Below are 27,504 nucleotides of genomic sequence, written 5' to 3'. Positions count from 1 at the left end.
GTCCTTTACATTTCCAAGAAATAATGTCGCAAAGCAACTGCTTAGTGTCGACTTTTTGATTTTTCAGAAGATCGCCTGTCTTCCCAGCGATAAAAAACGAACGAAAAACAGTGTCCAGCGAACGATGTTAAATGTTTGTTTTGGCATTACATACTTTGTATCACAGAACCTTCACCGCTGTGAAAGGTGAGCTGGAAACGGTTGAGACAAATTGTAGCTCAGAGTCTCCACCCTCGCACACAGCATACAATCATCATTCTTCGAGGAGCAGTGCCAACGCCAAGTCCCAGAAATATGAAATACTAGCACCATCACTGTCAGCCGGGGCAGCCCGCTTTTCATGATTTGGGTTGTTGTTGGAAAGCTGAGGTGCATTCCTTTCGCACGAGCGACAACTGAACGAACAGACTAGGTATACATGACGATGACGGAAAGACGTTGACTTTCCAACCAAGGATAATGTTATAACGAGCTAGCTGTGCTGTGGACCACAGACCGCGCTATTCGAGCCGAACCGTCAGTCGACCGCAGTCGCTGGGAGCCGCGAGAAAGCCGAAACTTTAGGGCAGGGGTGTTCAACGACTATAGTATAAAAAACATATAAAAAAATAATTTTTGAAAAAAAAAACAAAAATTGAAAAACAAACAATTCGTGTGGAAGCAATATAAAACAACAAAAGTTTCATAAAATAAGAAATTAAAAAAAAAATATTTGAAAGAAAAGTAGTTACAGCAAATAAATTGCAGTAAAAAATATTTCCCACTGAATCAGGTTATGTTTCCAAGAATATTGAAATTTTTCTGTAATGAAAACAACAACAAAACAACAAAATATTAAAAAACGATGGGGCTTCAGGGAAAGGCAACATTTTCTTCATTTTATTCATTTGTGCACTCTTTTATTTGTTTATGATTCCTGTGTCGATTAGTATTGTTTCCACCTCCATTTCCTTATAGGAAATTTTGGAATGATTTCTGAAATAATACTTATTACACAGCGTAATAAAAATTATCTTTTGGTCTGTCTCAAGAGCAAACTTATATGTCTCTGACAGATTTTGGGCCGCTGAATCCGAATCCGGGCTCAGATTTGCTCCAGCACGTCACAATTTTGTTGCATTTGAACGCGATCAACTTGCGTTCATGTTCAAATTCGGCACGTTGCGATCAAAATGATTTGAACATTGTTCAGTTCAAAATTTGGAACGTGAGCGAGCTCGAAATTGAACGCACCTTGAACAATGAGCAAGTACTGCACCAGTAGGTATAATGCCAACATGCTAACATGGTATCCTGGTACCCGCTAAACTAAAATGGTCATATTTCTGGCATTTTTTTCGCCAATTCTACACAGATCGAAAAGATAGTGTAAATTTCTGTGACATATAATGCACATGATTGGAGTGTGGGATTTACCAGAAGTTTACATGATATGTCATGTAAATCTCATGAAATATCATGTAAACTTCCATTATATGTCATGTAATTCAGCATGACTCAGAGTTTTTACATGACATATAACACAAATTTACATGATATATCATATAAACCATCATAAGTGTAAGTTTACTTGACTAAAATGAAGTTTACATGACGTGTAACCCTCATTATTTTTATCTGTGTAGCAATCTTGGGCTCATTGTAGTCAGAATCTGACCTTCTATTGTGAGGGGGAACCGGTCCGGTCACCGTGTGGATTGCGGATAATCCGTATTTCGGTGCAGAATCTTAATGCCCGATGCCACAATGTCCTAGGTCGTATGGCGCATTTTTCCGTGCAACAACGAGTGTATGCAAATGCGTCACCATGTCCTAGGAGAGAAGGCTTACAGGATTTGGTGATGCATAAAGTGACGCATCCAAGCTTTTACATAAAAGCGCGTCATAAGGACCGAGGCGTTGTCACCCCGGACGTTTCGATCCGCTCCCTTCCCAACCCCACAATGCAATGTACGTAGGGTAAACAGGTATAATATGCCCCCCCTAAGCAGAAATGGCAATATATCTGAAACTGGCGCCATATTGCATCTATTGTTCACTGCAAATCGTTGTTACTAAAGTTAGTGAAGTGTTGCATGCGAACTTTGCCTTTGGAGAGGTGGCTATGGAAGCTTTGAAACATTTTTCGAAAACGTTCCAAAATTTGCCTTTTTAAAACAAACGGGGCAATACGCCCCATCAAAAGAAAAACTTCCAGCCCCGTTATAAAACTGTCCCAGGGGATAATTCCACCACATGCTTATCCTAGGAGGGTCTTTCATCGAGTGTTTAACTGCAAAAAAGTTACAAAGTAACACAAGCGAACAGAACTAGCTTCGTTTACAATGAAGTCAGCTCACAAAAGGTAAAATATTACGCCAAAAGCCTCAATTTCAGACTTTTTGATTTTTTTATTGCTTTTCTGCACCAATCCAGTAACGGACCAGCTTGATGGCAATATTTCTTCAATATTTGAGATTTCTAATCGATCACGCATGCGAAAAGCGCATGATTCGCTAGAAAATGAAGAGGGGCGCTTTGCCCCGGTGGGGCGCATTATACCCTTTTACCCTATTGCTAATATGGTATTATGTGGTACAGTAAAGGGCCATGTTTCAAGAAGTCTGATTTCTGTGGAACTCTGGACGACTGGACCGATTCATTAGTTTTATATATTGATAGAATAGTGCATTAGAACATTGAGCCGAATGGGGATCTGAACGGACGTTCTTGAGCAGTGAAAAGCTCTGACACGCAAGTTCAATGTTTACTGCGTTCACGTTCAAAAAACTGAACGCGTTTAGTTCATTTTTGGCTCGCGTTCAGTTCAAATGCAATTTATAGGGCAAAATATGTGATTTTGGGTTTTTGACTGACAGCAATTAAGCATGGAAATATTTTTTTTAAACAATCAGAAGGTAAACTGGTCAATTAACATCTTAATTAACGACTCATGCAAAATATTTTGTTTAACCAAATCAAATTTGATAGATTTAAGCATTTTATGTTAGTGAGTAAACTTGCATGTAACTTTTGGAGGTTGGCTTGTATGGGAAATATCGTACCTAACAAATATCGTACCAAAAAACTGCTTCCGAGGTTTTTGATGAGACCTAAGGATTTTGATAAGGAATACATACCAGAACATTCCTTAATTTTGCTTATGATTTATCTTCATAAATTTTACCTGACAATTTTCTATATGTATAACTATTTTTGCTATTTGTTTATTTAGCTTTTTACCCAACAAACTTTTTTCTGTACAAAAGTGGAACGAATTCCTCTTAAGCAAACTTTTGCCTGAGAAACTGTTATTCAGTTAGCTCTGTTTGTTGGGTAGTCTACGCCACAGATTCAACCTGGAATCCCATCAAAGATTTTTTTTAAAGATTGCTCCAGAAACCGTATTCGATATTACTCCAGAGATTTTTTTTCCAGAATTCTTCCAGGGTTTGCTGCCAGGGTTTGCCTTGAGATTTTTCTGAAAATTAGGGTACAATTTCGCTAGGTATTCCTCCCACAAATCTTCCAGGAAAACCTCCATAAATTCTGCAAAGATCTTTTTCAGATTTTTTCCAGATTTTTTTCCCGAAATTCTTTTGTGTTTTCTGTATTCTTCCTGCTGAGGAATTCCTACAGAAATTCTGCCAAATAATTCTCCAGGAATTCTTCAAAGGATGCTTTCAAGGATTCCTCCCATTTCTTCTAATGATTTCTTCTCTTTACAATTGGATTTTCGGTCCGGAAAATTATGAGCGGGGTGATTCTATTACATCCGCCGTTTCGGCCCTTGGTTTGAGCCTTCTTCAGGGAGGTCTAAAATAGGGGTGTTTTATTACTTAAATTCACATTTTGCTTTGGGCTCACAAATTTTAGAAAAAATCTCACTATAGGGGTAACACTGTGTTGTTGTGTTATTCCCGATCGGACGTATGTTTGTAGTGCCCGGAGCAAATTTATGTTTTTTTCGCTGTATTTAGTCATTTTATGACCTGAAAGTTGTCCAGCCGTTATTATTGTGCCTAGGAATCACTGCTGCTACACAATTTAAGTTGACTCGAATACTCGCTTGCAGTAAAATATAAACGAAAATCAGCCATCGATTCACGAAACAGCAATATGGATAAAACTTGTCAGAAGTGCAAAATTTAATGCAAAGCAGAGTAAACCGTTGTTATATGCGAAGCCTTTTGTGTGGGAATGAGTTGTTTCCATGTGAAGTGTGTCGGTCTGTCCGACGATGAGGGGAAGGCTTGCTCTCTCTCTCTCTAAGCGAAATATTGTCTGGATGTGTGACGACTGTAAAGATCTGATCGAGAATTTGAAATTCCGAGCTACTGTCAACAAAGTGCGATCGATTCAACAACCGCTTGAAACCAGAGTCGAACAACTGAAGGCAGAAGTTGAAAAAATTGGGACTCGCATGGATGAATTGTTAGAAACTACGAAATGCCGAAATAATACCAAGGAGATAATTCCAGTCGAAATTGTAGAAGAACCGAAGAGCTCGTTCAGCAGAAGCATATCACCGTTGTCATCTACCAGGCTGTCCAAAAACCAGGAAACAGGACCTCGTTATATCTCCGATTCGCCGTTGCAGCTACATGTTTCAAATATATCCAATGACGTCACCGAAGAAGAAGTATTGCAGATGGTTACTGATGCTATCGGAGTGGAGGAAGTGCTCAGTATTGAATGTTTAGTACCGAAATGGAAGGATAGATCTACGCTTGATTTCATCTCATTCAAAGTTAAAATAGACGAAAACTACCGTAGGGTCGCTCTAAAAAGATCAAATTGGCCGAAGGAAGTGCGATGTAGAGAGTTTATTGATTTTGGTAACACAACTTGGACACCGTTGCGGCTTTAAGAGGAAAAACATCCGGAAATTATCTTTCATTGAATTTGTTTGTTCGTTTGAGTTGATCTATATATATTGCTAGTTGATTTTTATTAAATGTAATGTGTTATTATTTGTTGCATTATTATATGCCTAGCAGGCTTATTACTCTATGATGATTAAATATGCAGATGTAAATTACTTTTAAGTCACATCATTGGGGCAATAAATGCCTGTTGATGTTTATCTACATAAATAAATAAATAAATAAATAAATAAATAAATAAATAAATAAATAAATAAATAAATAAATAAATAAATAAATAAATACATAAATAAATAAATAAATAAATAAATAAATAAATAAATGAATAAATAAATAAATAAATAAACACTTCTTGTTAGTCGTTAGTGTAGTTTTCTAAATTCGGGTTTACCACTGCGCCGAATTGGCGATCAAATGTGAGGTTAAGTAACGCAAAATTTTCAACTTTGGAAGCAAAAATAACATATTTCTGGCCAATACATTGCATGAAAGTTAGGAGATTCTGCAATAATTTCGCTTTTCTTCCATTTGTAGCATTAGTAATTCAGTCTAGGGTTCGTAATTTACTGTTTTAGAAAAGCGCCACCTGCGCAATTTAGCTTTGCGTTTGATGGTCAATACCAACATGGCGTCTAGACACTGAATACTGGTGTTTGTGGGAGTGGTAATGGAGGATTTTGGGAGATTTTTGTAATATATCTCTCTGTTTTGTGGGAGAATGTCTGTGTGAGGGCATCTGTTATCTATGTTGTGGAATTTGCTAATATTTCCGTGAAGGATTGCCCAACATTGAAATACCTACTAAACTCCATTATGCTGCAAAACACGTCTAGCCGGGTCGATGGTCCACTGAAGAAAGAGGCCGAGCTGATGCTCGGCGCGCACACGTTGGCGGAGCTCATTCTGGTAGTATGTGTGACTGGATTAACGTCAATTGACAGTAAACCAAGGGGTGTGTGTTATGGTATGCTCTTTCTGATAATAGGGTATCCCACATCCCACTCATTCTCTAAAAAAATTAATCCCCGCAAACCTGTGTGGTATTCTTAAACATGAGCGCTTTTCAACTGATTGTATTTGAAATTTTTGAAAACATTTTAGATATCAATTTCTGCTTCAGCTTTAAACGAATTTCGAGAATGGTCAAAGTTAAGCAACATCTATATATATAAAAATGAGTTTGATGTACCTTTGAGGCAACAAAACTCACAAACGGGTGAACCGATAAGCATGGCTCTTGCACGATTCGATTCGTATTCATGGTGGCTGTGTTTATATGTATAAAAAGTTATGAAAATAAACTAGAAAAATAAGAAAATTGCTAAAATACTGATTTTCGTGAGCTGGGAAGGAAATCAACACGATCGAAATAAAACCAATCTAGAGTGCGGTGACGTTATGAGCTCAACAGTTGTCAAACCACCACAGCTTGGCAAGACAACGTTTGCCGGGACAGCTAGTACTAGATATTCATAAGTCTTGTATTTAGTATACACTTGGCCTCTTATTATTTTTTATTACCTATCAACCTTCCGACAGATATTCCATCAGCAGCTGCTGTTATCCTAGTTCCAACCAGGAACACAGCACAACAAACTTAGTTCGTTCAAACATAGTAATATATAATTCATTGTTATACTGTCTGCACTTTACAACTTTTGCAACATTTTTCTAATATGTCTACAACGTTCATACTTGAGTGCTCATCACTTCCTTTCTACGACAAATGTGACCTCTACTTAACTCACTAGCCCATTACAAAATCATTATGATTTATTAAGCCTTACCAATGAGTATTGTGATGCACGATTCGTTAAAAATTCCAAAAAGAATCGCTCAAGAAAGTTCTTGACCGATTTCTGGCAGAAACTTTCTACAGTGACTGCCATTTGAATTGTCATTTCTTAACATCTGCGTACTGCGATCAAAGAAAAATTTACTTCTTGAAATTTCACGCGCATCAATATATGCCAAGAAATACTTTCTGATCTGCATTTAGCCCATTAAGACGTATAAAATGTTAAAACATTTACAGTCGAGACTCTTATAAGATCACTGGTCGGGGGGCGCAATAGGAATCCGCTTAATAGGAGACTAAGAGCTTATGGGATTTCGGCATTTTGGGGGTGTGGCCTATTATCTCGGGTGTGTTAAGAGTTAACGCAATACTTTCTTCGGCAAAGTTTTAGGGCTTGATAAGATCTACCATTTAGAACTTTGGTTCATATGATTAGTTGGCAATTTGGCCGCTAGAGGGACCCTCAACAATTTGATGCTAAATTGCTCTACAGGAACCATATCAGGTTGTCAAGCAAACGTTACGATATGCGACAGCTCAAGACCCTGATAATTTGGAAGGTTAGTGTCTTCGGGAAAGTTGTTGGGTACGCCAATAACTTACTGAAAATGAGTTGCGAAGTTCGAAATTCCTCCACTGGGCGGCGCTAGTGAGCAAGTAAATTTTCAAAACGTCATATCTCAGAATCGCGATAACTTAGGAAGATGGTGTCTTCGGCAAAGTTGATCAGTATGACATAAACTTACATAAAAATAAACACTTGTTTCGTAATTCTGCCACTAGGCGGCGCTAGTGAACATGCAAATTTTAGAAATCTCATACTCAGAATCCTGATAACTTAGAAAGTTGGTGTCTTCGGCAATGTTGATCAGTATGACATAAAATTACATAAAAATAAACACTTGTTTCAAAATTCTGCCACTAGGCGGTGCTAGTGAACATGCAAATTTTAGAAATCTCATAGCTCAGAATTCTGATAACTTAGGCAGTTGGTGTTTTCGGTAAAGTTGATCAGTATGACATAAACTTACATAAAAATAAACATTTATTTTGCAATTCTGCCACTAGGCGGCGTTTACCGGGTTTTTTCGTATTTTTTCGATTTTTTTGGCGGTTTTTTGGCTTGTCAAAACTAGTGTCGCTCCCCCGATAACTTAGAAAGTTGGTGTCTTTGGAAAAGTTGATCAGAGTGACATAAACTTACTTAAAAATAAACACTTGTTTCGCAATTCTGCCACTAGGCGGCGCTAGTGAACATACAAATTTTAAAATTCTCATAGCTCAGAATCCTGATAACTTAGAAAGTTGGAGTCTTCGCCAAAGTTGATCAGTATGACATAAACTTACATAAAAATAAACACTTGTTTCGCAATTCTGCCACTAAGCGGCGCTAGCGAACATACAAATTTTAGAATTCTCATAGCTCAGAATCCCGATAACTTAGAAAGTTGGTGTCTTCGGCTAAGTTGATCAGTATGACATAGACTTGCACAAAATGGGACACTTGTGTCAGAATTCTGCCTCTAGGTGGCACCAGAAATCACGCAAAGTTTGAAAATCTCATAGCTCAGAATTCTGCAATCCTGGAGAGACTGTATTCTTCATTGATGAGATACTTGGTTTGGAATTCTGCCCCTGGGCAGCATGCATATTTTATTAGTTGTATACCTTGATGACAGTCGGACTCGAAAGGAATCTTCCGTGGAATTTTTAAGAGTATGCCAGCTGAAACTACTAGACGAATTAAAAGTATTAAAAAATTAAAGAATTGCGAAACATTTGTTTATTTTTATGAAAGTTTATGTCATTCTGATAAACTTTGCCAAAAATATCATCTTTCTAAGTTATCGGAGGGAGCGACACTAGTTTTGCTGAGCCGAAAACCCCCCAAAAAAGTCGAAAAAATACGAAAAGAAGCAGTAAACGACGCCTAGTGGCAGAATTTTTAATACAAGTGTTTACTTTTATGTAAGTTTATGTCATACCGATCAACTTTTCCGAAAACACCAACTCCCTAAGTTATCAGAATTCTGAGTTATGAGATTTCTAAAATTTGCAGGTTCACTAGCGCCTCCTAGTGGCAGAATTGCGAAACAAGTGTTTTTTATGTAAGTTTATGTCATACTGGTCAACTTTGCCGAAGACGCCAACTTTCTAAGTTATCAGGATTCTGAGCTATGAGATTTCTAAAATTTGCATGTTCACTAGCGCCGCCTAGTGGCAGAATTGCGAAACAAGTGTTTATTTTTATGTAAGTTTATGTCACTCTGACCAACTTTTCCGAAGACACCAACTTTCTTAGATATCGGGGGGAGCGACACTAGTTTTGCCAAGCCGAAAAACCGCCAAAAAAATCGAAAAAAGACGAAAAAACCCGGTAAACGCCGCCTAGTGGCAGAATTACGAAACAAGTGTTTATTTTTATGTAAGTTTATGTCATACTGATCAACTTTGCCGAAGACACCATCTTCCACCTTCGATTCTGAGATATGACGTTTTGAAAATTTACTTGCTCACTAGCGCCGCCCAGTGGAGGAATTTCGAACTTCGCAACTCATCTTCAGTAAGTTATTGGCGTACCCAACAACTTTCCCGAAGACACTATCCTTCCAAATTATCAGGGTCTTGAGCTGTCGCATATCGTAACGTTTGCTTGACAACCTGATATGGTTCCTGTAGTGCAATTTAGCATCAAATTGTTGATGGTCCCTCTAGCGGCCAAATTGCCAACTAATCATATGATCCAAAGTTCTAAATAGTAGATCTTATCAAGCCCTAAAACTTTGCCAAAGAAAGTATTACGTTAACTCTTAACACACCCGAGATAATAGGCCACACCCCCAAAATGCCGAAATCCCATAAGCTCTTACCCAAGTAACAATTCCATTGCAGATTTGTTTTGTTTGATTTTTAATAAGGTTTTATTACAGCAATAATTAAAACTCACAGTTTTATGACTGCTTTTATGAAAACCATTGATAAAATGATTTATAGTATACTTGAAGATATTCATACAGACATATTTTAAGAGTAAACAAAACTTTCCGATATGTAAACCTTTTGGCAATCATTATTACCACAATAAAACTCTCAACAGATGGCGATCCGTTCGATTAGTAACGACATCTGTTGGTGGAAAAGCAGAAACTACGACACTGCTAGGTTTATTGCGGTCATCATAAAAGTTAACTTGCTTTCGTTTTATTTTCGCTGATTATGGTCGTCGCCATATTGAATAATTAGCTTACGTGAATGGAAAATAGTTAATTTTGCTTAAATAAGCAATAAATTGATAGTTTGTCACCATTTTCATAACATGCTCACAGAAATAAACTCTCTCTGCTGAGTTTTCTTGTGATTCGAGATAGTTTTACTAAATTCAAAAATTGATTTATTTCATTCCAAGATGATAATATTCACTATTTTCGAAGCGCATTAATTTTATGATTCTGCACCCCCAATATTCACGATAAATTCGAATGCGCATAAGCCTACCAGCACAATAACTTTGAAATGATAGCTTTCTGCTTACGAATGATGTATTCTCCTGAACTTTACGTGCCATCACAGAAGCTTCTCTGCATCTTGAGCTGTCATAGTTTTTGTTGAAAAAAAAAAAACAACAACAAACGAGAATGGAACATTTTTCAGCTAGGTTTCAAAACGAGTTTATTGCTACTCTTAATGTGGTTTGCAAAACCTCTCCGAGAGTGGTCCACTTAGCCGGAAGATGCTCTTAAAGAGGTTATCAAGAGGTTTTGATGTATAAATCAGTTTTATTGCAAGTTTTAAAAAATTGGTTATGAAGATCTCTTATAGATCCGAACAAAACCTAAAATGTTACTTGGGTAGTCTCCTATAACGCTCACCCCTGTCTAGTAGGAGTTCGTTTAATAGGAGTCCGTTTAATAGGAATTCGTTTAGTAAGAGACTCGACTGTACTTCAACTCAGCGTTTAAATTTAATTTTACATCTACAACTGGCGATTCAATTTTTATTTTCTTGCTATAATAACAACACCGTGATGGTGATAATAAGTGCTTTCCATGACACTAAAACTCCGCAATACAAGTTTGACTTAACACTCTTCAGTGAAGAGAAACGAGTTATGGCAGATTATGATCGAACATGGATTTCCGACGAAGCTGATAAGACTGATTCGTGTGACGCATGACGGATCGAAATGAAGTGTACGGGTTTCGGATGAAATTTCGTCATCGTTCGTAACCTTTGACGGACTGAAGCAGGGCGATGCTTTTTCGAACTTACTATTCAACATAGCACTGGAAGGAGCAATAAGGAGAGCTGGTGTGCACAGGAGCGGAACCATTGTCACGTAGTCGCACATGCTCCAGGGCTTCACGGACGATATCAACATCATCGGAATCGACCGTCGGGCCGTGAAAGAGGCGTTCGTACCATTTAGACTATCCCCACCAGTGCGTAGTAAGTCGGTGAGTAGTAGAGGTGTGCAAATCGGTTCTATTTCTGATACCCACCCGTTTTCGCACCGTGCGTTCACATCATCGTTGGTAAAATACTAGCTCATCTCCCCACCGGTAGTTGGTAGTAGCACTTCATATCGTAAACAAATTACAGAGAAGCAAATAAATGACAACATCATTTTTGTTCCTCATATTATCATATTCGATTGTACGAAAGTTATAGAATGTGGATAATTAATTCCTCAAGTGTTTCGTTCAAATTTTTGAATTATTGGAGAAATTTCTAGAGAAATTTTTGAGGAATCTCTGATGAAATTCTTAGAGGGATCTTTGAAGGAATCCCTGAAGAAACGCCTGGAAGAATCCATGATAGAACTCCTTGAAGGAACTCCTACAGAAATCCTTGAATGAACTCATTGATGAATCCCTGAAAGAATTTCTGGAGAAATACCTGAATGTATTTCTGAAGATATCTCTGAAAAAACTGCCGGGGGAGTTCCAGAAAGAATTCCCATGGCAATCCCGGAAAAAAATCCGGGAAATCCCAGAAGGAATTCCCAGGAGGAAATAACGGGGGAATTCTGGAAGGAATTGCCGGCGCAATCCGGGAAGAAATTCACGGGGCAATCCCGCAAAAATGCCGGGAAAATTCCGGAAAAAATACCGAAAGGAATTTCCGGCGAAATCCCAAAAGACATGCCGGGGAAATCTCGGAAGGAATTCCCGGGGAATCTCGGAAGGAATTCCCGGGGAATCTCGGAAGGGATTCCCGGGTATCCCGGAAGGCATTCCCGGAGTAATCCTGGAAAGAATTACCGGGGGAATCCCGGTAGAAATTCCCGGAAGAATCCCGGTAGAAATTCTAAGGGGAATCCTGGAAGAAATTTCTAGATGAATCTCCGAGGACATTCTCGGAGGAATCCCTGGGGGAAATCCAGGAGTTCTTCTAGATTCCTAGAAGAATCCCTGAGGGAATTCCTGGAGAATTCTCCCAAGGAATTCCTTGAGGATTTTCCGAAAAAAATATTCTAGAGGATGCTCCGAAGGATTTTCTGTCGAAATGTCTAGAAAAATCCTTGAAAAATCATCAGGAACCCCAGACAAAACTTCTGACGGACGGATCTAAACGGACGGATGAAGCTTTGCTGGTGAAATGACTAGGAAATTTCTGAGGGAACTCCTGGAGAATTCTCGGAATGCACTCCCATTATAATCCAAGAATGAACTCCTAAAAGATACCCTGAAGAAATTGGTGGAAGAATCTCAAGGAACCTCAAGGAACACCTGGAGAAATTCGCCAAGAAATGCCTGGAGAGATCCCTGAAGGAATTGCTGCAGCACTTTTTTGCGGACGAGTGTTGATCGGAGCCATGCAGTCAGTAAATTAGCTGACGCTTTTATTAATTGAATGTCACCTATTTTTTATTCCACTCGGGGGTTGCGGATTCCCGAAGCCATTTGCACGTTCCCATTATAAATTTCAAGGAAGTTATCGTATATTCAGTTATAAAAATTCACCGTTCTTCGGTTTATTTGGACAATCGAATCTTTCGACACATGAAACCTTACCTAGCAGTAAAGCGAAACTAGAAGCATTTTTTGTGAAATTTTGTTCAAAAATGGTTTCTGCAAAAACGAGAAATATTTTCCACCACAAAAAAATTCAGAAGATACCTTGATCCATACTCTACATGTGTACGAAAACCGATTTTGAAAATATTGCTTCGTTATTTAATAAAAAATCAAAAACTAAATAGTGAGGAAATGCTTCCAGTTTCGCCCTTAATCTTTAATATGTGTCCATTTGTGACAAGCGCAATCTTAAATGCATGAGAGAACAACAGTTTCAAAAATTATCAACGATAATCACTTTTTTATATTTTACTTGTAGAAGCTGTCTTACGATTAACACCACAAAGACTAAGTACATGATAGCTGGCGTTCAACGTCGGTCCGGCCGTGGTAGTGGTGACGAAGTGGTGCAGGTGGGGAAAAGTTTGAAGTTGAGGATGAATTTGTTTATCTTGGTACTCTAGTGACGTGCGATAATGATGTTAGTCGCGAGGTGAAAAAACGGATTGCGGTTGCAAATCAGGCCTTTTTCGGTCTGCGAAACCAGCTGAGGTCCCGCAGGCTGCAAACGAAGACAAAACTCGCGTTGTACAAGTCTCTGATTCTCCCAGTCGCTTTATACGGTCATGAAACGTGGACGTTGAAAGAAGTTGATCGGGGAGCTTTTGGAGTCTTCGAACGTAAAGTGCTGCGAACAATACTCGGCAGTAAACTGGAGGACGGCATCTGGCATCGTCGCATGAACTACGAATTGTACCAGGTATATAAAGAGATGGATATAGTGAAGCGAATACAACACGGCAGGCTGCGGTGGGTTGGACACGTAGCTCGTATGCCGGAGGAACGACAAGCTAAAATTATATTCAGCAGAGAACCAGGAAGGGGTCGTCGGCTTCGTGGGAGACCGCGCACACGTTGGCTTTTTGCAGTTGAGGAGGACCTAAGGACCAGGGTCGTGCAATTTCGAAAGGAAAACATGACGTACGACGACTGTAGCAAATCGTTTCCCATGCGAACGGACTGCTGTGATGCTTCATCTCTCACCCAGCACCACACTCGTTCGTTGCTGCTACAGAAACAAGTGTGTATGAAACATGGGATGATACACTTGGATTTTCGTTTCATTTATGAGTCATTGAAATACTTCAACATGCTAAAAACACTATTTAAACCACATTTTTAAATAGTGGTGCACGCCAATAGAATGATAATTATCAGCGGTCGGAATTTTCGCTCATTCTCACGAAAATAGAATTCTCTCTCACGCCAATTTTCAGCGAAAATCTGGCTTGACAAATCTCCCACACAAAGAGCAGAGCGAAAACATTTTTTCACTCACTCCCAAAGGTGCGAGAATTTCGTTTGCCCTTTATCGGCCGATTATGTTGTCTTTCCTTGACTCATATGACGCCGACGATGATTGGTTTTATGCATTATATTTTCTACACCCTCTGTGTGGTTGGCGTGGTGGTGTGGATAGAGTGCGCGTGTCGCGTATGTTTTTAGTAATGTTCCAGGTTCGAATCCCGTCGCGGGCACAATTTTTGTTAATCTGCTTTGAAAAGATTTTCGTGAAAATTGGGTGAGAGAAAATTTAACAGAACGAAAAGAAATTATCTGCAGGTTGAAGCGATTTTCAGTTATCATGAATCGCTACTCTCGAAAGAAGTTCTGGAGGGGAAAAGTGTTCCTCAAGCAAAATAGTGAAAATAAGCTCTCCCGCCGCCGTGAGAATAACCATATTTCGTATCGCTGAAACGAAAATTACGAACCCTGATAATTATGTTTCATGAAAGAGGATAACAAATTCGACCACTTAAATCCAATTAACCGGCGCCTGTAACCATTGAGAGACTAGCGCGCACCAGTGAGACACTAATGCTCTGACAGGTGAAGCACAAGCAATGCGACCGGGTGGGAGACTACCGAGTGCTACGATGAGTGGAAAAGTTTTTTTTAACGACCGAGTCATTAGCAAAATGTATGAAACACTTGAAGTGACTCATTCAAATGTTGCATGAAAGTGTATCATTAAAACGAAATTGTACGCCTCTGCTAAGGACTCTAAACGTTCAGGGTGACTGGGAAGCGATTGACCCAGGACCGAGGCCAGTGGAGGCGGATACTTCATTCGGCGTAGACTCACCGCTCGAGTTGTAGTCCATTAAGTAAGTATGGAGCGTTTTAGTATTATTTATTGGTACAAAACTGCACTTTTCATGACAAAATTTTACCGGTACATTTTAGTTATTTATGTGTAATAGGGTAAGTGTGCCCATCGTTGTGGTATTAAGGTAAATTCATTTTAAAAACAATGATCGTACCATCTAATGAAGGGTTGCAAAACGTTAGTTGGTAGTTTCCTATCCAAATTTGCTTGGAGAAATATAAAAACTATCGTTTCTCTCTGTTTTCGATCATAAATCGCTTACCACAACATTAGGCACACTGTTCCTATTATGGAGGAAAAAAATAATTTTGGTTCCTGTTGTTGCAGTATCCCATTGAAATCATATGGGATACCGCAACATTAGGAACACTACCGCAACAATAGGAACACAGCAGCATAAAATTTAAGGAAAATATTTTTTAAAAATAGGTTTTTGGGCAAATCTTAAGCACACAAATGGTGCAATCTCATAATTTAAGCATAATACATCTATTAAAAATGCCTTTCGGTAACATTTCAGTCGAAAAAGTGCTCAATTGCCACTACCGCAACATTAGGTACTACCACAACGATGGGAACAATTACCCTATTGCACATTTTCATGGAACATATGTTCATCCTTTATGGAGCGCTTTTTGATTTTCTTTGGAGCGTTTCTAGTTGTTTATGGGTGCAATAAATAGGCTGCCATTTTTATTTTCGATGGATGAGTATAAGGCACTGCGAAAGTGTTGATCATGGGTGTCGATTCACCCCTGATTGAACACCACTGCCGTACAAGCTCTGGTAGCATAACGAATAGGTCCATCCACGAGTTGGATGTTTTGTCGTTCGCGTTGAATATTTGCCGAGAGGCGGGAAGGCATGTTATTTTGGGGTTCGCGAGCGTCTCGACCATCAGCAAAGGGTTCGGGTGGTGTTTGCAAGGAGCAATGATGGTAGCGGCGCGGGCGCGAAGCTGGGGAATAGCAAATATTTCAGCAATAAAATAGAAATAAAATTCAATTTCGCCTGTGTACAAATTTGATCAGAATGGACGGGCAACTGCTAACCATGATGGGTACGATGTGGGGGAAAAAATGGGAAGTTGGCTCAGTGCTCTTAGGTGGGTAAGCTCCGATTGTTGTTTCTGGTTGGATTACATTTTTCAATTTATACTTCTGGTGGGAACCGCAACACACCATGGTTTGCTAACGTAAACAAAACCAAGAAGTATTATTATTTGGAAGGTGATGAATTGACATGGGCTCTTTTTGGTGAATGTGCCAGTAATACGTGGTTTTATGAACTACTACAGGATTTCTGAGAATCCCACAATAAAAACTCCTTAAGGAATTGCAGAACAATAAAGTAATTCTTAAAGAAATTATTGGACGTATCTCAAAGGAACCTCCTGAGAAAATATTCAAAGAATCACTTTAAATAATTTCAGAAATAACTCCTGGTGGAATTCTAAAACTTCTCGGGAGAACTCCAGTAGGAACTTTTATAGAAAACCCCAGGAATCACACCCCTGGCGGAGATCTTGAAGAAATTCACGTAGATACTTTTGGAGGATTTTCGAAACGAATTCATGAAGATTTCTCAGGAGGAGCTTCTGGAAGATTCCCAGAAAATAAAACTGATGATAATTAGAGAAAGTTAGCAGCTAACAGCTGTGGATGCGCTTATTGAACATTGAAGCTTAGAAGGAGATAAGCCAAGAAGATGGAAAAGAATTGAGTCTAACCTGATGAGGATGTGAATTGAGTTTAGACAAAACTTGATTCTTGGGACTAGTTGGACTAGTAGACTAGCTACACGACCAAAATTCAGCATCGAAATGAAAGCAATTAAAAAAATAATTCAACTCCAACAACAAACACCTCAATCAAATCACCTAGCGTAAATTTCCACGCACTTTAATGCCATCTCATCAATGTCACTGATTGCAGAACGCGTGCTTCATTCGCGAACGAAAAACCTCAGAACTTGATCGTAAAATCTCGCTCCGCCCCTCACAATAACAGTACCGTATAATTTAGCTATTTTGCATATTCAACCGAAACACTTTATGAATTTTCAACATTTTCCTTCGAGTCATCTTTCACTGCTGTGTGTGGCAATACCGCTCACCGAGAGATTTTCCGGTCGTCGTCGTCGTCAGCAAAAGTGTAGCAGCCACAAAGTCGCATCCGCACTCAGTCAGTCAGTCAGTCAGTACCTACAAAACTATATAAAAGCCAAAATGAATAATTCATGACCGCATTAGTACCGATTGGGAAGCCTCTCCGCAGAGGAAGGGAAGTCTCGTGAAGCAACCAGTGAATTTTCGAGTATCCGTTTCCGTTTGCCAACGGCAGTGGATGTAATTCGCGAGAGGTCGCTAGCTCACCCGACATAATGACCAAACGAGTGGATCTTGTGCTCTTCGGGTTGTGCGCGGTGGTCACGCTTCTCCAGACGGGCCCCGGTGGCATCGGAGTCGAGGGAGTAATAATTTTTTTGCCCGTTGACTGGTGCTTAACCTGGCGTGAAGCCGCATACTAAATGGTGAATTCTGTGTTTGTTTTTTATGTCCGTCCATAGAAAGCCACGGTGGAACAGATGCAGAAAACCGGTGAAATGATTCGAAACGTTTGCATTGGGAAGCTCAAAGTCGGTGAGGACTTGGTGAACATGCTGGGCAATAAACAGTTTCCGGACAATAAGGAGCTCAAGTGCTATGTGAATTGCATTTTCGAAATGATGCAAGTGGTGAGTTTTTGGTGTGGGATTCACGTTATTTAAGGGTGGGTTGGGTACTATGCAATAAGACATTGCGTTATTGAGCCAAATTGGTTATGAAAATATTCTCATCTTCTTGGGCATACAATAGTCTCCAAATTTTCAAGTCTGCCGCAAGATTTACGAATAAAAACCGTCATTAATCCGCGAACAGTCGCTTCTTCGGCAACCCTCAACGGCATCGCGCGCACGTTGTGTACCACAAACGAGCTTTTTTCATGGTGCGTGTACTCAGTACACGACGCGACCGCTCCCGGGTCAATCCTTCTTCTTCTTCTTTATGGCTCTACGTCCCCACTAGGACTTGTCCTGCCTGCTTCAACTTAGTGTTCTTTGAGGGTTTCCTTTGCTTGCCATTGCATGAATTTGTACATTGTGCGGCAAGTACAATGATAAACTATACACAGGTACCGTGGAGGGCCCAAATACTGCGCATCTAAGACTTTTTCAATTTCAATCACCTGTAACAAATTCCAAATCGAACCAATTTGGCTGAATTTTTGACTGCACATAGTTATTAGCTTTGTAAATGAGAGAAAAATATAATTCTTATACAAAACACTTAATTTATATGTAAAATCATGAAAATTCTAAAGTGTGTCTCTGTTCCTAATTCTGCGCACCCTTTTTTGGAATGTTCCTTATTCTGCGCACTAATGTTCCTACTTCTGCGCACATCGGAAAAACTCTAAAAAGATAACATATTGTAATGAGAACATGATTCATAGATGAAATCCAATTGAATTCTTCATTTTCAACTTTTATACGACATTACGACCATATCGGAACATTGCATGCCCTCAACATTGATACTACCTACTTTGATTACTAGGCTAAGGGAATTTTATTCATAATACACAAAAGGATTTTTTTCAGCACGTAAAGCTTTTTAGTTATTCGCATACGCACATTTTAGTAAAATTTACTTTCTTTTCTAAAGGCAATATAAACTTTTTCGCCATGAAAAGGTGGCACAATCTTTGTTTGCAAACTGAGACTTCTTTCTTGTCCAACTCCAGGGTTTCCACTGTTTGAAAAAAATCCACGTAAACTCACATCATATATCACATTTGACGAATGCTTGTATGAATCCATAAAATTTCCACCGAGGTTGATAGCAAATGTTTAAAACAAATGATTAGTCCGGTCGAACTATCAGATCAAAAATTCAAAAATTGTAAATTAGCCTTCAAAGTTCATAAACTAACTTGTTGAGCCGTAATTACATTCACCGGATTGCTAGATACATAGAATATTCTAGTTATAACTATGGTGGCATTTATATGATGTTTGTTTGTTAATTATATGTTCAAAACTAAGCGTTGAAATGTCAGCGCAGAATTAGGACCACCATTTAATACCGGTTCCTAATTCTGCGCACGAAGATTAAAAAAAGAAGAAGAAAACTCAATTGTTTTTTGCCGATTCTGATTCCTCGAAGACAGCAGTACAGGATGTGCATGGAAAAGCAGACATTCTCTTCATTATTTATGTCGCAAAATGCTTCAGCTCATGAAGCAACTTTCTAGCAGTTTCAGGCAATTTATAGTACTTGCAACATCATTTTATTTTTTTACCAAATAATGATCGTTGATTTGAATTTTTTTTCTTCACAAACTTTTTCATTACTATTGAAGAAATATTCAAAAAATATATTTGAAGCTAATATTGAACTAGCGTCCGTGATTTTACGGTATATTCGAGAAAGTGCGCCGAATTAGGGACTGCGCAGAATTAGGGCCGGTCACGGTAGTCAAGAAAATTTCACGACTGAAACGAGAACCGAACCCGTCGTCTCCGGATTGGCGATTCATAGTCTTAACCACTAGGCTAACTGAAGACCCATATTAATCCTTCTAGCGGTGATAGTGCCTTTCTCGTGGTTCAAATAAATCATTTCAATCAAACTCGAAGGATATGCTGATGAAAAATCCATTCAATAATAGCTATTTATGTGATGAGTTGCAAAAAGTTGACTATTTCAGCACGAGTCGTACATTTATGAAACAAGGCTTGTCGAGTTGCATAAATACGAAGAAAATTGAAAATAATCGAGTTTTGCAACGAGTAACATACAACATTTTATGCAATTATTTTTTCATTATACAACTCATTTGAGTTGCATAATGTTCATCATGCAACTCAAATGGATTGCATAATGAACATTGTTACGGTGGTAATGAGGATTTATGGGGATAGTTGATGAATTCTTTGTAGCAGACCGCAAACTCCGTATAACGGGTGCGAAAACAGCTTTAAGCTGAAATTTTATTGCTTCATTAGATAACCATTAGTTCACAAATAATTCAGTTGGTATTACTTACATAATTCGGTCTCCAGCTCCATTTACAATAGTTTTTAATTACCCCGTAACATATATAATCTTCTGTGATCTATCTGTGATAATAGGTTTAAGGTTAGAATAACAAATGTATGAACTTGTTGAAACTTACTGTGATACAATTCTGTGATTTTAGTTTACTTCATATTTATCTATTTGGCAAGTGAATAAATCAACTGTTAGCTGTAAGTAGATTTGGGAATATTAGAATTAAACACCATAATTTGTCAAAAAACTCTCAATTACATTGGCATGACTCTTCACTCTATGTATCACAATTATGACTCTAATCTGTAATCGTTTTGTATGACATTTGTCTATAGCGCACGATCATTGTTTATTTCGGGCAGTGTTGGCAGCAACAAACATTATGCAACTATTTTTCATTATGCAACTCATTTTAGTTGCATAATGCACCAGTTCGGAAAAAATGGCCATTATAATATCGAAAAAAATAGAAATTATGGTACTGAATTGCATAAAAATCCCTTGCATGGCAGAAACAAACATATCGTTTTAATGGCTTCTGTTTTGTTAGATGTTCTATAACATCATTCCAGGCCACTGACATTTGGGGATTATTTTTATTATAAAATAAAATTGGGCCGATGTGTTTCAGATTGCCATGAAACTTTTTCCACAGGCAGGGCTCATGGATACATGAACAAAAAAATTTAGAAAAATTCAGGGTCGCCTATTTTCCCGGAATACTCAAGTGGATTTTTTTTGTTTTCCCCTGACACTACTGACTTTGAAAAATCATAACTCAAGAACGAAGCATCTTAGAAACAAAGTTTTTTTTTAGGAAATGGGAGCAAATTTTTTCAGAAATAAAAAAAAATGAACTGGAAAAAGTTTTCTACAAAACTTTCCACAGTTGAAAAAAATCGTAAGGAAAACCGGAAAAAACTATGCCCGAAATCGTAGAAAATTTTCAAAAAAATATTTTTTAGAAGGTTATTATAAGCTTTAATCGCTGAAATTTTTGGAAAGCACTTTTTTACGTTTTTGAGTTATGGCCAATTTGATTGAAAAATGTCCAAATTTGTTTTTTTTTTGAAAATGAAAGTATATTTTCTCAAAAATCCGAAAACAAATATGAAGTGGAAAAAGTTTTCATCAAAATTTTCCACCGTTGAGAAAAATGACCATGTAAGCCCATATTGTGTGGTTATTTTTCAAAAAAATGGTTATCACACAGGAACGAAAAAAAAATGCATTCCAAAAATTTCAGCGATCAGAGCTTATAAAACTACCATTTCAAAAATATTTTTCTTTGAAAATATCCGGCGAGTTCGGGCATAGTTTTTTGGCTGTTCTTTATGAATTTTCTTTATGTTCTTTATGGTGTTATGAATTTGTTAAGTGTTTGTGTGAAACTTTTTCCATTTCTTTTTTTTTTTTGGATTTCTGAGAAAATTTCATTTTCATTATAAAACTTTGTTTCTACGATGCTTTGTTCTTGAGTTATGATTTCTCAATAAAAGGCTTATATGCCACATTTAGACATTTTTCAACAAAATTAGCCATAGCTCAAAAACGAAAAAAAGTGCAATCCAAAAAAATCAGCTTATGAAATAGCTTTCTCAAAAATATGTTTTTGAAAATTTTCCACGAGTACGGGCATAGTTTTTCCGGCTTTTCTTTAGGTACGAATTTTCTCAACTGTGGAAAATTTTATGGAAAACTTTTTCCAGCTCATATTTTTTTTATATTTCTGAGAAAATTTCTATTTTGTTTCTATGATGCTTCGTTCTTGAGTTATGATTATTCAAAGTGAGTAGTGTCAATGGAAAACAATAAAAATCCACATGAGTTTTCCGGGAAAATAGGCAACTCTGAATTTTTTTCCAATTTTTTTCTGTTCATATATCCATGAGCCCACGTGCGAAATGATAAGATTTTCTTAGATTTCATTTATTGATACACTGCCGTGTCTTGCAACGCAAGTCAGTCCCATCTGTATTTTGTGCAAAATTGAGTTGATGTCTGTTTAAGTAAAAAGTTTATATAAACATAACACTCAAGACTGGCGCTTGAGCATAGCTATTGAGCACTGTTGTTGGAGGAAATACCAATGCAGATCCCGTAGCTTCCGGGAAGGTAAGCCCAGCTCCCTGGGTTAATGGGTTGATGTCAGGCCCTGCGAGCCAGCCGTAAAAAAGACTAGCACCGGAAAATCAACAAGAGAAGAATGCGAACCGATACCAATGGCGACGACCACAGCGACGAAAAGGGACTTGCGATTGGAAGCTCGGTACGGGGAACTGCAGATCTCTCAACTTCATCGGGAGCACCCGCATACTCGCCGATATACTGAAGGATCGCGGGTTCGGAATCGTAGCGCTGCAGGAGGTGTGTTGAACAGGATCCATGGTGCGAGCGTTTAGAGGTAATCATACCATCTACCGTGAGCTAGGAGCAGCTTTTATAGTGATGGGCGACATGCAGAGGCGCGTAATCGGTTGGTGGCCGATCGACGAAAAAATGTGCAGGTTGAGGATCAAGGGCCGATTCTTCAACATTAGCATAATAAACGTGCACAGCCCTCGCTCCGGAAGCACTGATGATGACAAAGACGCATTTTACGCGCAGCTCAAACGCGAGTACGGCCGCTGCCCAAACCACGACGTCAAGATCATCATAGGGGATCTAAACGCTCAGGTAGGCCAGGAGGAGGAATTCAGACCGACGATTGGAAAGTTCAGCGCCCACCAGCTGACGAACGAAAATGGCCTACGCCTCATCGACTTCACCGTCTCCAAGAACATGGCCATTCGTAGCACCTTATTCCAGCACAGCCTGCCGTATCGTTACACCTGGAGATCACCATAACAAACGGAATCGCAAATCGACCACGTTCTGATTGATGGGCGGCACTTCTCCGACATTATCGACATCACTACCTGGTGATGGTCAAACTGCGCCCAAAACTATTCGTTATTAACAATGTACAGTACCTGCCGCCGCCCCGGTACGATCTAGAGCGACTGAAGCAACCGGATGTCGCCACCGCATACGCGCAGAATCTCGAGGCAGCGTTGCCGGACGAGGGTGTGCTCGATGTGGCCCCTCTAGAGGACTGTTGGAGTACAGTCAAAGCAGCCATCAACAACGCAGCCGAGAGCACCATCGGGTACGTGGAAAGGAGTCGACGAAACGATTGGATCAACGAGGAGTGCAGAGCGGTTCTGGAAGAGAAGGACGCAGAACGGAAAAAGCGCCGCCAGGAAGAAGCGGAGTGCGAGGAAATGGAACTGCTGTGCCGTTCACAAGAAACACGTAAGTTCTACCAGAATCTCAAAGCATCCCGCAAAGGCTACGTGCCGCAAGCCGAAATCTGCAAGGATAAGGACGGGAGCCTCCTGACGGACAAACGTGAAGTGATCGAAAGGTGGAAGCAGCACTTCGACGAGCACCTGAATAGCGAAGAGAATGTAGGTACGGGAGATCAAGGCAGCGGAGGAAATGGCTATGTTGGTGCATCAGAGGACGGGAACGAGCCAACTCCCACGCTAAGGAAAGTTAAGGATGCCATCTACCAGCTCAAAAACAACAAAGCGGCTGGTAAGGACGGTATCGCAGCAGAACTCACCAAGATGGGCCCGGAAAAGTTGGCCACCTGTCTGCACCAGTTAGTAGTCAAGATCTGGGAAATAATTTGAACGGTTCGTCATTTGCGGTGCCGACATGTGTAAGATTTTAATAAAAAAAAACTAATTAATCCACCTAGCGGTGATGGCGCCTTTCTCGTGCCTTCGAAATTTCAATAAAACTGAAGTGACATGTTGATGTATATCACACTTTCATACAATTAACAGAAATCCATTTCATGATACCAGAAATCATATCGTTTATCTGGCTTAAAATATTTGAGCCACAAACTCGCCGCTATCTTGAATTTGGATCCGTTAATTTGGATTTAAGATAGCCATCTTCGATGTTCTGGTCGCCATTTTTGGAGTCCTTTCCTACGAAAAATATACCCATTTTGAATGGTTTTAGAGCCTAAAACTTCATTAAACAACAACCATCTTGAAGTTGAAGCTAGCATTGCCATATTGGATATGCTGATCGCCATTTTGGACTCTGGACATCTTCCTCATATCAAATATACCCATATTGCATAGTTTTAGATCCTAAAACTTCATTAAACAGCCACCAGCTTAAATTTGGAGCCGCCATCTTGGATATTCTGGTCGCCATTTTTGGGCTTTGGACATCATCCCGATACCGAATTTACCAATATTGCACGATTCTGGAGCCCAAAACTCCATTAAACAGTCGTCATCTTGAATTTGAAGCCGCCATCTTGGATTTTAGATCGCCATTTTGGACATTCTTTTCGCCATTTTTTGACTCCGACATCTTCCCCATGCCAAATATACCCATATGGTATGGGTTTAAGGCTTCAAACTACATTGAACAGCCGCCATCTTGAATTTAAAACCACCGTATTGGATTTTGGACCGCCATCTTGAATATTCTGGTCGCCATTTTCAGACTCCGGGCATCTTCCCCATACCAAATATACCCATATTGCATGGTTTTAGAGCTTAAAACTCCATTAAACAGCCGCCATCTTGAATTTAAAGCCACCATCCTGGATTTTTGACCGCCATCTTGGATATTCTGGTCGCCATTTTTGGACTCAGGATATCTTCTCCATATAAAATATACCCATATTGCATGCATTAGGAGCCTAAAACTCTATTAAACAGTCGCCATCATGAATTTGGAGACGCCATCTTGAACTTTCGGCTGCCATCTTGAATTTTAGGCCGACATCGTGGAACTTCTGGTCTTTTGTGTTGATTTCCGCACATAATTCGTCAACCATGCTAAAGTTTACAAAAATCGCCACCGTTTGACGAATCGCATGATGGGGCTAGGTTCAGTTTTATATACGACCAGTTCTACCGATGCTGGTACGGATCACTGAAATGACCATAACTCCGGAACGCCTTGACCGATCCGGACCATTTTAATAGCAAAAAATGCGGTAAAAATCCATTTCGATTCAAACTATGATCCGAAAAATTAGCCAATGGGAAGTGCCATAAAAGTGAGAGAACTTATTTTGCGCACAGACATACATACATACACACATACAGACATCATCTCAATTCGTCTAACTGAGTTGATTGGTATGTGCGGCTTGATCATCCGAGCCTTTTTTCGAAAAATCATTTTTTGAGTAAACATATAAGCCTTTCCAGTACACTTAGTGTTCGAAATGTTTGATTTTCAACAAGCCAATTATTTTCTTCCAGGTCAAAAAGGGAAAACTGAACTACGACGCTGCAATGAAACAAATCGACACCATCATGCCGGATGAGCTGGCCGAACCGATGCGAGTAGCCCTGAATGCTTGTCGCACTGCTTCCGACGGAATCAAAAATAACTGCGATGCATCGTACGCCATTGCCCAATGTGTTGCGACAAACAATCCGAAATTCGTTTTCCCTTAGTAGATTCAGTAACTTAAGGATCAATTGTCGCTGCTGTTCTCATGTGATTACTTGTGTAAGATTATCTGTAAGTGTGACTCATTTTAACACCTGCTAGTGTGAGGATTTTTTGTTGGAAAAATAAAAATAAATGTCCCATACGTACCAAAAATGAAATCAATGCGTTTTAATGCACAAATCTCTATAACGATGCGAGGTCTGAGAAACCCCTGTTCTACTGAAGTATGATAGAATGTATTATCTATTTTTATTCCTGAAGCCGTTTATAAATAATTTTGATCACAGCTAGGTGCTTCCACTCAACAGCAGTTCAAGTTGAAAGTGTAAATAAAAAAGTTCATTCATTCATCTCATTTGTTAGTCTTCACCTCCCTCACCGGAAAGGTAAAAATAACCTACAACGGATGCGACACTAGAGCTTCGAGACCCGGACACAGAGGGCGGAAGACAAAACTTCCGCATAAATTTGCAACCTGTTGAGCAGCTCGGTATGACGTCTTCGTTTGATACTTACTACCGGGAGCCATTTTCCCATCTCAGAGTGACCCCCCGCAGAAAACAATCCAATAAAACGAGAAGAATCCGAGCGGAACTCAAAAGTCGTCCAGGCAGTAGCATTTCGTTTCATCTTACTAATTGGTTCTGGCGGTGCCATTAATCTCAATTCCACGTATTTCATTCCACCTCCGCTCCGGTCGCCAACCGAAGATCGTCCTCCGGTCTTAGTCGGTCCGTGATGCGTCCGTGCTTCTCTGCGTTAGTTCCCCTGACCCGGACCGGTAAAGGTAAGTAGGAAACCTTCCACCACCGCCGCCAATGTCGTCGTCGCCTGCAGGATATCATTACCTACCTACCAACCTACCTAGTGCCGGTGCCCGGGTTTATAAATGGAAAACGGGTCATCAAGGGTAGCAACGCAATGAATGAAAGAGGCAGTCTTGGCGTTTGTCTCTGAGTCGTGTACCTTTCTGCGAGACACCATCCACCATCGCATCCCATCCCGAGTTGGGAGAAATAACTAGCTAGGGCAATCATTGGAGAAATTTTTGGTGGAATCTCTGGAGAATGTCCTTGAAATAGTCCCTAGACAACTTCCTCATGGAAATTACTGAAGGACCCTGCAAACATCCTTGGATGAATTCCTAATGGAATCCCTGGGGTAGATTTTAGTTGAATCCTTGGAGGCATTCCAGGTACAAGCATAATAGAGTTCCTCGCGGGAATTTTCAGTGAAATCTTTGGAAGAATGTTTGGTTGAATCTATGGAGGAATTCCAAGTGGAATCCCTGGAAAAACTCATTTTTTGAGGAATTCCTAGGCGAATCCTTGGCGAAATTTGTAGTGGAATCCATGGAGGTATTCTAGGTGGTATCCTTGCAGTAATATTTGGTGAAATATCTAGAGGAATTTCTAGTTGAATCCCTGGAAGAATTTCGGGTGGAATTGGAGAAATTTTATGTGAAAGCCTTAAGAAATAACTGAAGGAAGTTCTAGTGGAATCCGTGTAGGATGTTATAAGTAGACCTCTTTTATGAATTCGTGGTTAAATTTCTTAAGGAACTTCTAGTGGATAAAATTGTAGTTAAATCCATAGAGATTATACCTTTCTCATCTTGAAACTCAGTAGGTAGAAGCTATGCCTCTCAATCAGAAGACCAGTATACGAATCCATGTCTATATTTTACTTTTATATGATTTATCTAGCGATTGCTTAACTTTCTTTCAATCGGTGGAGGATATTTTACTTATTTGAAATATTCTGGAATATCATTCACAAATTCATTCGAGGATTGAACCAGAAATTTCTCTACCGGCTCTTGAAAAAATCTATATCAGGTTCATTCGAAAATATTCTCCATTCAGATATTTCACTAGCTATTCCTAAGAAATTTCATAAGGAGATTGTTCTACAAAATCTTGGGAAAAAAATTCCCATGAATATCTGAAGAAATTCTTATGTAATTACTTCTAAGTGATTACAGAAATTCTTTGAGAGATTCCTCCAAGAGTTAATCGAAGGATTGATTAAAAACCATAAAATTGATGGATGATTCCATGGATTCCTATAAAAAAGTC

General features: G+C 39.3%; 2 protein-coding genes across 12 annotated transcripts in view; one reads left to right on the top strand and one right to left on the bottom strand.

Moving 5' to 3' along the window:
* LOC115263194 (SCY1-like protein 2) overlaps window positions 1–27,504 on the bottom strand; it is a 447,209-nt gene that overhangs the window by 209,816 nt on the left and 209,889 nt on the right. The window lies entirely within an intron of this gene.
* LOC109430839 (general odorant-binding protein 72) lies at window positions 17,088–25,431 on the top strand. Its single transcript, XM_019706932.3, has 3 exons — window positions 17,088–17,322; window positions 17,419–17,586; window positions 25,231–25,431. Exons 1-3 carry the CDS (start codon window positions 17,233–17,235, stop codon window positions 25,426–25,428), a joined length of 456 nt encoding a protein of 151 aa, XP_019562477.1. The 5' UTR covers window positions 17,088–17,232; the 3' UTR covers window positions 25,429–25,431.

This window comes from Aedes albopictus, chromosome 2 (assembly GCF_035046485.1).
Source record: "Aedes albopictus strain Foshan chromosome 2, AalbF5, whole genome shotgun sequence".
NCBI lineage: Eukaryota > Metazoa > Arthropoda > Insecta > Diptera > Culicidae > Aedes > Aedes albopictus.
This window is presented reverse-complemented; position numbering and strand designations above follow the sequence as displayed.

Bases quoted from the DNA above. Each gene is read 5' to 3' on its own strand.
- LOC109430839 (XM_019706932.3), top strand. From the start codon at position 17,233: ATGACCAAACGAGTGGATCTTGTGCTCTTCGGGTTGTGCGCGGTGGTC. The intron at 17,323-17,418 runs GTAATAATTTTT...GTCCGTCCATAG, and splicing joins GTGGCATCGGAGTCGAGGGA to AAAGCCACGGTGGAACAGAT. The intron at 17,587-25,230 runs GTGAGTTTTTGG...ATTTTCTTCCAG, and splicing joins TTTTCGAAATGATGCAAGTG to GTCAAAAAGGGAAAACTGAA.